Source organism: Pollachius pollachius (assembly GCF_949987615.1).
Source record: "Pollachius pollachius genome assembly, chromosome: 6".
Taxonomy (NCBI): Eukaryota; Metazoa; Chordata; class Actinopteri; order Gadiformes; family Gadidae; genus Pollachius; species Pollachius pollachius.
Genome location: NC_136939.1, coordinates 15513638 through 15526479, shown reverse-complemented (window position 1 = coordinate 15526479; position 12842 = coordinate 15513638). Strand labels below are relative to the sequence as shown.

At 42.9% G+C, this 12842-nt stretch overlaps 1 protein-coding gene across 1 annotated transcript in view; it reads right to left on the bottom strand.

The window, feature by feature from the left end:
• Positions 1-7972: 7972 nt before the first annotated feature.
• The window catches only part of LOC307077637 (neuronal acetylcholine receptor subunit alpha-10-like), a gene marked incomplete at both ends in the record, with an annotated part of 8210 nt that continues 3340 nt past the window's right edge, over positions 7973-12842 (bottom strand). The window contains 5 exons of the mRNA XM_079739066.1: positions 7973-8709; positions 9348-9633; positions 10282-10528; positions 11438-11592; positions 11919-12064. Of these exons, the coding sequence (XP_079595192.1) occupies positions 7973-8709; positions 9348-9633; positions 10282-10528; positions 11438-11592; positions 11919-12064 (1571 nt within the window). The remainder of the gene's footprint in view (positions 8710-9347; positions 9634-10281; positions 10529-11437; positions 11593-11918; positions 12065-12842) is intronic.

Below are 12842 nucleotides of genomic sequence, written 5' to 3'. Positions count from 1 at the left end.
TTGGTGTTCTTTGTGGGGACTTAAAAAACATCCTCATCTTCATCGTCCTCTGCTTCTCCGGGGTGGGGTCGCGGTGGCAGCAGCTCCAGCAGGGGCCCAGACTTCCGTTTCCCGGAAGTCTGAACTTCCTGCTCTGCTGCAGGAAGTCCGAATTTCGAAGTTTAAACTATGACCCTGCTGTGTGTTAGGGTTAGGGTCGTGTGTTAGGGTTGGGTTAGGGTTATGCAAACAACTAAAATTTAATTAATCTTGAAAAAAATATTAACTTGTGCCAAATAGATATTTTAGTAACAATTAACAAATATTAACACGGGTTAGGTAATGACTAGTTTGCAATTTATTATGGCCTTGTCATACTTCTATAACCTTGTCATACTTCTCTCTCTCCAACTCAATCCGAAACTCAGCTCCCATTATCAGACGCTTTCCTATGGGATTAATTATTATCAGAAACAGTTGATAACTTCTTTGTTATCAACTTCTTTGTTGACAACAGACTTCCGTTTCCCGGGACACATTGACCAGCTCTGACGGGGGGATCCCGAGGCGTTCCCAGGCCAGTGTTGAGATACAATCTCTCCACCTAGTCCTGGGTCTTCGCTGAGGCCTCCTCTCCACTGGTCGTGCCTGGAACACCTCCCAAGGGGGGTCGCCCTCCCCAAGGGGGTCGCCCAGTGGGTATCCTTACCAGATGCCCAAACTACCTCAACTGACTCTTTTCTAAGACTCTAATCCCAGTTACTCAAGGACGGCTGAGCTTCTCACCCTATCCCTAAGGGAGATGCCAGCCACCCTCCGGAGCAAACCCATCTCGGCCGCTTGTACCCGCAATCTCGGTCATCACCCATCCTTCATGACCTATGGTGAAGGTCATGCAATTTATGTTTTGAGATTTATGTATGGATTCCCTCACCACTATAATGATCCATTTGCTGCCTCAGGCCCCTAGACCCACATGTCCCTTTACTTGACTGCTATATTTCCTATCCAACCACCATGGCCGTAGCCAACTATGAGGTCACCGAGGTCAGCACCTCAGTGATCATTTCCAAAAACAACCACTATATAATAAACTCCTGATATTAATGGTCCTATAATCAGGAGTTGAAAACGTCTGATCTATCCTTTCTCCCCTACCTCTGAAAGCCAGCGTGTTCCCGCAACAGTTTTTGAACTTGGCATTGCTATCCGATCCGTCAATCACAATTTGTTTATGTCCAAATGCTTACCTAAGTAACCAAAAAAAAACAATTGACTGTCTTCCTGTTTTGTGTCCCTTTAAGTTTCCTCCCTGGCAGCGGGTACTTTTTTGTGAAGGATTGAAGGAACTACTCTTCAAGTACTTTGATTATTTAAATGTTATACACCTATAGCCTTCATAGCAGAACCTGGACGTTTTTTTTTCTTCTATGTTGTTTTATTTGTTATTTGTTATTGCTCTTGCTATATTTTCGTAATAATTACATGCATTCATTCAAACCCTTAGTTACATATCTTAAATCAACATAATATGTATAAATAAGGTATTACAACCCCCCTGATCCTCTCACAGAAAACAGGTCAGACAGAACTTTGAGATACAGACCAGTAAGAGGAGAAGAATGCCAAAAAGATTATAGAACAATACACTAGATTTATTTGTAAAAAACTAAACAAGAAGAAATCAAAGAAACATTTGACCATGAGGCCAGGGAGGAGAACATAGAGCAGTTGAGACAGGAAAACCAAGAGGAGGAGAACAGAGAGGAACAGGACAGAGAGGAAGAGAACAGACATAAGAACAGAGAGGAGGAGAACAGAGAGGAGCGGGACAGAGAGGAGGAAAACAGAGAGGAACAGGACAGAGAGGAGGTGAACAGAGAGGAGCAGGACAGAGAGGAGGAGAACAGAGAGGAGGAGAACAGAGAGGAGGAGAACAGAGAGGAGCTGAACAGAGAGGAGGAGAACAGACATAAGAACAGAGAGGAGGAGAACAGAGAGGAACAGGCCAGAGAGGAGAACAGAGAGGAGCAGGACAGAGAGGAGGTGAACAGAGAGATGGGGAACAGAGAGGAGAACAGAGAGGAGCAGGACAGAGAGGAGGTGAACAGAGAGGTGCAGGACAGAGAGGAGGTGAACAGAGAGCAGCAGGACAGAGAGGAGGAGAACAGTCATAAGAACAGAGAGGAGGAGAACAGAAAGGAGGAGAACAGAGAGGAGCAGGACACAGAGGAGGAGTACAGAGAGGAGGAGAAAAGATAGGAGCAGGACAGACAGAAGATCAGAAGAGCAGGACACACACACACACACACACACACACGCAAACACACACACACACGCACACGCACACACACACACACACACACACACAAACACACACACACAGGTTAGGCGCATTACGCGCGTAACGCGTTCAGTGTGGCCGTACCTTAAGGCGTCTGATTCGCGCAAAAATCTATTCGCGCTGCGTATGAACCAATAAGCAGGATCCCTGGCTGGTGAGCAGTGTTGCCAGATTGCTCAGATTTCCCACCCAATTGGGCTACTTTTAACCACGTTAGGCTGGAAAAATTATCATTTGGCGGGAAATCGGCCCAATCTGGCAACGCTGTCGATAATAAACCCGCTCTGCCTGCTTTGCCGCTCAGTCTAAGAGACGCAAAGCCGGTGAAGTCAACTGAAGGATAACGAGATTCTAACATTTGCGAATAAAGTGTACAATGGAAACATTGGAAACAGAAAATTTTTCATGTTTAATAACACAAACCATTCCATTCATTGAGTTACAGTGCTAAGTTAGCGACCACTTCGCAAAATCGAGATCACCAAAAGTAATGGCAACGTCAGTGTTGTGGATGCTACATGGTTTGCTAGGTACTCATGGCTCACTAGTAGCATTACTAGCAATCGACTGTATTGCTGGCCCTGTTTGCTAATGAATAATGACAAATCTCCAACGTGGGCTGTTCATGGTTTCACTGATCAACCAAACGCCACAACAAGTGTCAAGTTCACGCTGGTGCTATGCGACTTTCCTTGCTAGGCACCATGCCTATAGATCAGGTTGTTTGAAATAATGTTCTCGTTATTTTACTAGTTTGTTACTCTGACCGTTCTGTTTGATATTGTGGAAAGGGTGAATGATTCAGAGCATGATGCATTCTAAGTGGCATCACTTTTGGTCTTGAGTCTTTTCTTAAAACAATTGTAACTGAAAATAAACATAGCCAAATTACAACCAATAACTTCAGTCATTGAGGGCAAAAGTAGACCCAGAATTTTTCTCAAGAGTAGGCCTGATTTGACTAATGGGCTTTGCATCCTTTCCTTTTGCCCTTGTAGTCCATTTCAAAGACATGCTGCCCACCAGCTTTCAAATGACAGTGATGCCACGGCTTTGTATCAATTTTATTCACAAAACTATTCCTCCCTACGATTTTGTAGTTCACAAAAACACCCTGAAACAACTTGAGTCTCACATTCTTATGCCACCATACACCAACAGTGCAAGCAGGCCAATGGCAACCAAGCGCACAGTCCTTACTCCCTCACTTTAAAAGCCACCAGCCGCCGCTGCTACACACACACACACACACACACACAAACAAATGGTCAGAGTAAATTGTGATCAATTTTTGCAGTTTTAATAAAAGTATTTTTTGACAACAAGTCCGTCTGTGTGTATTTAATAACAGATGATGAGTAGTGTATAGCTTAGGATATGTTTGTAGGCAGGGACGTCCCTAGGAATTCTGGGCCCCCTGACAGAATTCAGTTGTGGAGCCCCCCCCCCCCCCCTGCACTTGCTTCACCACGATCTGCCTGGCTACTTTGCTCTGCAGTAGCGTGAGACTTGGGCTGTACCAAATAATGACAAATGAGAGGGGTGATAATAGGGTGAAGACTTTCTAATGATTTTGTAAAAATGGAGAAACAAACCACATGTTCATTTAATTTGATGATTTAATCCAAAAAATAAAATTAAAAGAAATATGAATCAATATTTCGCCAACATTTACTTGCATATAGTTGTAATAATACCAGTGTCCTCTGGGGCGCCCCCGTCAGTGCTGCGCCCCTGGAATCATCCTAATTTACCCCCCCCCCCCCCCCCCTCAGTAGTTCCTTAACCATGGTTAAGGCCCTCTAAAAACATTGAGGCAGGAAGTGGTCTAGCTTACAATAGTGTCGAGCAAGGGAGTGGAGAAGTGTACTGCTATATCGAATCTACCATATGGGTAATGTGGATAAGTTCACAGGGGCGCCTGAGTGCAAAGTGCCTATTAATAATTATCCAATCAGTTGGATAATGATCAGTGTTAATCTGAATTTTTATAAAGTTAATATGCTATATACCCACACCAGAGCTCGGCTGGTCACGTAGTTTGCAGCTTTTTACCGTTGTAAAGCTAGCAGGTTCAACATGTAAACAGCGATTATAGCTGTTATCGAGAAGTAGTATTTTCTGAATAAACAATTAACCACTGGCCAGACGGAGCTTCACAAACGGATATCGGTGTGTGTGTGTTTGTGTGTGTGTGTGCGTGTGTGTGTGTGTGTGTGTGTGTGTGTGTGTGTGTGTGTGCGTGTGTGGGTGTGTGTGTGTGTGGGTGTGTTTGTGTAGGCCTACAGTCCGAATCAGCTCCATGGTTTCTAATTATTTTATAGGTAAACAGGTAGATCAGAGTTAAACTTGTTAGCTATGACCTATAGTTTAACATTTACAGACTGCATACTAAATCGATCAAGAAACCTCATGACACCTCGCCACTGGACGCTTATGTAGACGAGACATCATTATGGAAGTACTTTGGTCGCCGGCATAGGCTATTCAGGCCACGTTCGTCATTGGAAATGGTCTTAAAAAATTTTTGAAGGCCAGGACAAATCAGCGCTTGGTGGTGGAGATTTGAGGTCATTACAAAGGAGAAGCGCCGCAGTAAACCAAATAAAGAAAATAATCCCGGCGCCCAACGAGAAGTGTAGCAATCAAAACAATTTCACCCGAAATAGACTGAACATTGAAAGATGAACTCTACATTACAGGGAATTCTCAGATTACAACAAGTGACAAGATGTTACAACAAGAGTTATTTGAACAACTTAAAGCAGCAGTCCAAGGTTAGACCAATATTCATTGCAAAACTCCAAAGTGAATCTCAGGATTCCTCAAGAGGCTTGTAACCTACATTAGATCAGGTACATAAATATAATCTCGTCATAATGTTTTCAGGGCTATGTTACTTTTTTAAATACATGGATACCATGTTAAATGCTTTTTATAGCCAAAAAATGTCTGTTCGTATTCTCAAAAAAAGCTCTTAAACAGCTCAACCTCATCCATTATGAGGCTGCTAGAGTTTTAACTAAAATTACGAAGCAGACCACTCCAATGCTCATATCACTGCACTGGCTTCAATACAACTCATAGCTTATAAAGCAGAGTTTTGGACCAAAACACTTGATCTAATTATATACTGATCATGATTTCATTCTGTATGAAGAGCCTACTAAAACACTTTATCCATTATAAATCAGGCCTCATCGTGCATATATTTGTATGCTTGTACCAGCACTGGTTGGAGTACATTTGGCACTATTATACCTCCACCTGCCGGTGTCTGTTTAATTTGCAGTCTCAAATAATGTAATAATTATATAATTGTGTTACGTGCATTCAGACTTATGTATTTAGACTGGTGTGTTCATGGCTGTGTGAGGTTAATGAAGCTCTTACGACGCAGTGTGATATGATTGTAACAAGTCGGTAAATAGAGTGTAATGTTGGTGCAATTTTAAGACACAGTAGCCTCACGCCCTCTACTGGTAGTTCACTTCAACCTGCAGCTGTTTTGCCATTATTCAAAAACAGCGTGTTAAAGGTGTTAACTCTTTTCGTAGAAAAAGCGTGAAAATTACATATTTATGCGCTAGACAGACCAATCGTGTTCAAGTTTTGTTGTATTATTGGGTTGCACATGCAGAGAGCACGCTCAAACAATTACAGAAAAGTAACTATTGTAATTTCTGTGCATAAATTGTGTTGGTGCAATTGACTCCCTTTGAAGAGGGGGCTGTAATGCAATGTAATGATATGACTAGTTTTCTCTATTTGGTTGTATCTAAATATTATACAAAATAGATTACATGATTACCATTTCTCATATAACCATTTCTCATTATTGCTAACAAATAAGTAACAATAACCATTCAGCTTAATACTTTTGCAGTATTCTTCATTGCAGCTCACCTTAAGTAGGTCACATCAGTAAAACCTTTAAACATTAAAAAACATTAAAAATACATTACACAAATCGGGTTATTCTGGTACACCTTTGCACACTTTTATTCAATCATCCATATGTATTTGACTCTTCCACTCTTCTCTTTACCCATCCTTTGACCACAAGGCCCAGGAGCCAGAGACTCTCAATAACAAACAAGATAAAAGAGTTTCATGCATGTTTGTATTGCAAAAAGGCTGTACTTTTCAAAATTCTCGAAGAAGATCACTTGATTAAATAAAGTCTGCATTTTCAGTTCAGTTTATTTTATTTATATTGTTATATTTTATTATATTATATTTGTTATACAGGTGAGTGATAAACCATATTCCATATTTAACCATATTAATACTGTGATAGTTCCTTAATACATCTTTGTGTTTATGTGTCTCTGTGTGTGCATGTGTGCATTTATGTTGGCAGAATCACATTCGACAAGTTTGATTATTTTCAAAATCAGAAGCAAAACGATTTTAGTGCTACAGCAAAAAAAAAACAAGTGACCAAGTGGGTTGATGAAGTGGGCATGTGCTAACGGATATTGCTTTCTTTATAGATATTGCTACAACTTCTGCATCTGTGTGGTTGCCTGTTGCTTGTTCATTGGCCTAACATAAAATCTGATGTCAAAGATCTCACTGCATCTTTCGACACTGTAGACCAGCAGATCCTAGTCTTGCAACGCTGGAAAAGTCTTGGACAATGTGTTATTAACTGTGTCAAGGAATGTATGCATGAATCTCCTTGTTTTCTTCTATATGCACCGTGAATTCCGCAGTACTTTGGTCAATGCTGGTAGTTTGTAAATGTAGCAAAAATTTAAAAAGATTAAGGTATCATGGTGTCCTAAATTCAACTAGCTCCCTGACATGCTGCCATGCCTAGTTTACACCACAGTGAGCTGTGGGTCCCAGCCTGGGTGAGTGTCAGCAGCATGTATTCAATATATAAAACCATATGCTGGTGTTTGTTAAGTCAGTCAGAGTCAGCAATTCATAATATACACTATTAATAAGATAACAAGAACAATGGTTAATATGGTTCATTTATAAGGTGTAAGTTGATGATTTAAAAACTATTTACATGTTAATAATGCTTTATGAACACTTAATGCTGCAGTTCATATTAGTTCAGGCAGTTATAAACCATTACTTAAATATTTGGTATGAGGTCTAAAATGAGGACTAAACATACCTTACTACGACTTGGTACTGCTGCTGTAAGGCATTTCCAGCCTTTTAGTCTATACATTCTTAGTAAGTCAAAGATAGTCATTAATAAGATAAGCTCACACAAAAAAGTTAACTAATGTTGTTTCACTACCTTAACTAGTATTGAATTTCAGCATTATTTAGTGTTTATAAAGTATTATAAATTACATTTTTTTTATTAATAATTATAAATTATTATTGCTGTAATAAGTTTGTTACTCATTAACTAATCTCATAAACCATTATCTAATTATATTATTAATAATATATAACTGATTATGAATAGTTCACTAATGAGTATTCATGTATGAACAATTCTTCATAAATAAGGAATTCACATTTTATCCAAGTTCCTTATTAATGCTTAAAAGTTGCATTTAAGTGCTACCTGCTGCTACAGCGAAACGCTTTAGTGCACAAGCAAACATGTGACCAAATTGTGATGGATTGTGAATAAAAAAAACGGATTGGCAAGAAGGATATCAGCCGAACCCCCTTTCACATTGCCTTCCCCATGATGAGCAGACTCATCAAGAAGACCATGATGAAGAAGAGCCACATGAAGAAGCGGTCCATGACTTTGGCCACCTTCCTCCACTCCCCCACCAGACTCTGCGTCGAGCGCTGGTCCTGGTAGCAGCTGGCGATCAGCTCCACGTCCCGGCGCAGGCCCTGCAGCTGGCACATCCCCTCCCTCCTCCTTACCTCTCCCGTTCCTCCTACCCCTTCACCTCCTTCTAGACGACCATCACCACCTCTTCCACCTGCACCCTCTTTGGTGTCCACACCTCCTGCACCTTTCTCTGTCCCAGTACAGCTTCCCACCGACCCCCCTCCCATGGCTCCCACCTCAATGTTCACAAGGGCTTCCTTCTGGTCAGCCTGCTTGGCGTAACCCACCCCTTCCTTCGGGTCGGTTGGGGGTGTCCCCCCTGGCCTCGGCTCCTGGCAATCCCAGGCTCCCCCGTTGAGATCCCAGTTGGCCCCCCAGTGTACACCCTCCTCCTCTTGCTCCAGCGGCGTGGGCTCCAGCGCGGGCGGCTTCGTGCACGGCCCCAGGCAGTTGTCGCCGACCTCGTAGACGAAGCAGATCCGAGCCAGGTAGTCCAGGATGAAGCGGCGGGCCCACTGTGGGATGGGCCGTGCCTCGGGTCCACAGTGGTGGATGTTCATGATGAAGATGGTCAGGGCCGTCGACGCGGTGATCATTGTCATGGTGGCAATGTAATACTTCCCTGGATTAAGAGAGTGGAACAAATATTTTATTTTTCACTAAGACACTTCTGTTCAACACCGATTTTCTTTGGTATTTCATGATGATCATGTGACGCAAAAGTTAATGTTATAAGTCATGGAGTAAACTGGAAGTATAGTGATAGTTAATTGTACAAGTACATAAAACAATAATTTTCCATATATTTTTATGACAATTTTGAGGCTTTTATATTTTTTCAATTACTTTGGAGCCCAATCACTACCAGCACCCAATTCTCTGTACTGGATGCTAAAAAGAAAAACCCACATACACACACATGCACATAAACACACCCCATGTTTTCTACCCCACAATTCTATCAGAAACATTTTCAAAAAAGAAAATAGGTTCAGTGCAGTTAAGTCAGGGCTAGACTAAAGGTCTAGTAGTACATGCAACCGAATGACAGAATGTACAACCTTTTTCTATTTCTATTTTCTTTCTTTTTATTCGTACGACATATTCAACCTTTGACTTGTCGCAAAGACTTCCCTCTCCAGAATAACCCTGGGCTGGATATTTGATCAATAAAGACACGAAAAAGGCACACAGGGATGAACTCCACACAACGCATCAACATCACCATCACCATCAGAAAAGGCCAGGAGCAGCACTGACCTATGAGTGGGACGCTCTCGGAGGGCGGCATGCTCTCAGCCACCATCAGCTGGAAGACGGTGAGCGCCAGCAGCACCGTGACCCCCAGGGACACCTTCTCCCCCGAGTCGGCCGGCAGGTAGAAGCCCAGCGGAGCCAGGAAGGAGATCATCATGCAGGGGATGAGCAGGTTGAAGATGTAGAAGGAGGAGCGGCGCTTGAGGTGCAGCGTGTAGGTGATGTCCGGGTAGGGGTCCGAGCAGCAGCCGTACAGGATCACGTTCTTCTTGGACGGCATGCCGAGCACCTTGAGTAGGAGGAAGAGGGGGGCTTCAAGATCACATACAGGGAAAAGATCGTAGTGGTTTTTTGTGTGTAGTCCAGCTGACTACTTCAGCTGGTGTCTGGTACTGCCATCGCAAAGAGCAAGTAAAAGCCAAATCATCAAAGTATAAACTCTCCTCTCTTTTGGTACTGCAGTGGTTTTACAAGCTCCCTGCCGATGTAAGGACTGCAGAGTGCCTTAACAGCTTCCGCAAAAGACTAAGACAAACCTGTTTAAAGTTCCCCTAGACTTTGCATAGCCGCGGCGGCTATGGTCTTAAGTCCCTCCCCTCCCACTTGTTGTTTGTTGTGCATCCTGGCACTTAATGTATGCACTTATTGTGTGTCGTATTTAATAGTACTTAGTTATGTAGCATCTTATCATAGCGGTCTATGTTGAATCCGGGGAATGGGTCAACCTAGCGATTGTTACTTTGCACTTGGTTCTATAAACATCCTTATAGTACCAACAACGATATATTGTTTCACTTTCTTATGACAAATGTATTTATTGTAAGTCGCTTTGGATAAAAGCGTCTGCTATATGCCCTAAATGTAAATGTGTGTAGTCCAATGAGGGATGCAGTCCTTAACCTCTACTTTGAGAAGTGGTTCATCCCCAACCCCCTACCTCCCACTCCACGTTGGGCACGAAGTCGGCCAGGTCGGCGCTGTCCAGGGCGTTGACCAGGTCCATCTGGTTGCCGTTGTGCGTCCAGGAGCCGAAGGTGAGGCGGCACTGCTGCATGTCGAAGGGGAAGAAGGCCACGTCCACCGAGCAGGAACTCTTGGTGATGGCCGGCTGGTCCCACATCACCGAGCCGTCGTTCTGCAGCACGACGTTGGTCTCCATGGAGCTGGAGAACTGGTCGTTGGCACTGGGCATTGGGCGTAGTTTTGAGGTGGTGAGTGGGTTTAGAGGAGAGAGAGAGAGAGAGAGAGAGAGAGAGAGAGAGAGAGGAGAGGGAGAGAGAGAGAGAGAGAGAGAGAGAGAGGGAGAGAGAGAGAGAGAGAGAGAGAGAGGGAGAGAGGGAGAGGGAGAGAGAGAGAGAGAGATTTACCAAAAAAATATTAGCAGATGAAGAAGGGAGGTGGAACTTTAATATAAATGAAAGATTATTCTACGGTTACAGTTGAAACTAGACATGTCGCCACATGTGCGTTATCGGAAGAAAATGCATGTGGTTGAGTCATCTCGCCGTGTGCGCAATATTCCGTGAGCACGCTGACATGCTAATGACACCGAGGTTAATGAGTAAGCATGCCTAGTTTCAAGTCTCTGGGCAGCTTGAAGTGGACTTGGGATTGATGGAATAATGGGGCTGACCATTTTTGTTTGTTATAGCGCATGTATGTTTACTTATTTATACGGATGTATGTGACCTTATGTATATGTATGTTTGAATACATATGTATCAGCATGCATGCGTATGTATACTATGTATGTGTATGTATGTATACATATGTATGATTATGAGTATGATTAAGTATGTTTTACTATGTGTACGTATGTATACATATTTATGTGTACTTATGTATATGCATGTTTTTCTACATACTTTTCAGAATTTTCCCCAACATAGTACTCACTTGCCTTGGTATAAAGGCAGAATTTACTACTCCGGTCCGTCCCTTTATTAGATACAATTTATGACAGGGGTTGTTTATGCAGCTGAGCTGAAGCTGAGGAGGCTTAACACTGCCGAGGTACATTATTTGTGCAAGAACGGCCAAAATAAAGTGTTTCCAGCTAGAAGTAAGCTGGCCCGCTTGGGAGGCCGAGCCACCTGTTGTAGAGGACGATGTCAGGCTTCCAGACCAGCCGGCTGGGGATGCGAATGGCGTCCAGGCCGTCGTAGTCCTCCTTGTTCCAGGTCAGGTAGGCGTCTGTCCACATCTGCCTGTTCCACAGGTAGGTGGTCAGGATCTGGTTGCGCTCATCCTTAGCAGAGGGAAGATATTAACCCTGTTTATAAACTAAACATGTTTCGATTTAATGGTCGGAGTCTATTTTCCTTCCTGGCTCCGTAGCCAAGCGGATTACCATTAACCATACCACACTTCAGATGGTCAACGCAGGCCACTTACATGAAGTCAGAGGTTTGGCTGAATGAAGTTATAGCAATTCAGAATTTGAAGAAGTACACACTACACAACACATCCAATGGGTTGTGCTGTTGTCCATCCCTTTCATTTTTAGTGCAGTGACCATGAGTTGACTGTTGTTAGGACGGGTGTGTGTGTGAAAGCAAACAGGTCTGGCGTTACCATGTCGATGATCTGGGACAGGGTGATCTGCAGGGTCACATTGATGATGTGGTCTGTGTCCTCCACCGGCCGCAGGGCGCTGGTGTAGTTAGAGAAGAGGTCGCTCATAAGCTTCTGGGCATAACGTCCATGAGCTCCCAGACAGACTGCAAAAATATGTTTTTGCAGGTAAGGGTACATGTGTGAGTGAGACGGACATAGAAAGAGCAAGAGCGAAGGGTCAGCAACATTTATTAAAACAACATTGTTCACCATTGATTATCCCAGTAACACTGTATCCAAAAAAGAGTAACAATGAAATAGGTCTACACCCCAAAGGATGGATGGTTGCTGCCTATTAAGTTTGCATATGGATTGGTGTTTACATAGAAGACCATCATAAGATGATAGAATCCAATATAGCATTTTAAGTTAACGTCATAGCCTACTGGCACTGACCTGTGGTTAACTTACTGTTGATTCAACCAAGCTTAGCTTTTCTTTGTTTGTTTTCTAGATTTTTTGCATTGGTTTTTCCCAGCCAATTCTTTTGTTGACTCAGATTGTAATGCTCAAACACTATTCTCGAGGTCACTATTGTGTCCTCCTACGTTTCAATCATAGCAACACACCACCAAGACCAGTCACCTCAGTTTATACATTATCATGCTCTTTGTATGAATGAGCTTTTCAAGAAGAACTGTTGACACCCTATAAGGTGATTCCAAACTGCTAATAGGAAGAATGGAGGGGGGATAGGAAATGAGGTAAGTATCAGGAGGACAGTTACAGATAGCATCACTTTGTCACTAGTGGAACATGAACAACCCTTCTGGCAGAACCAAAGTGAACTGTCAGCTCAGCTGGCCATCTACAAACAGCCTTACAAGTCCAGGATGTTTTATGTTGAAGCCGATCTTACATATCATCACTGTGCGACGCACA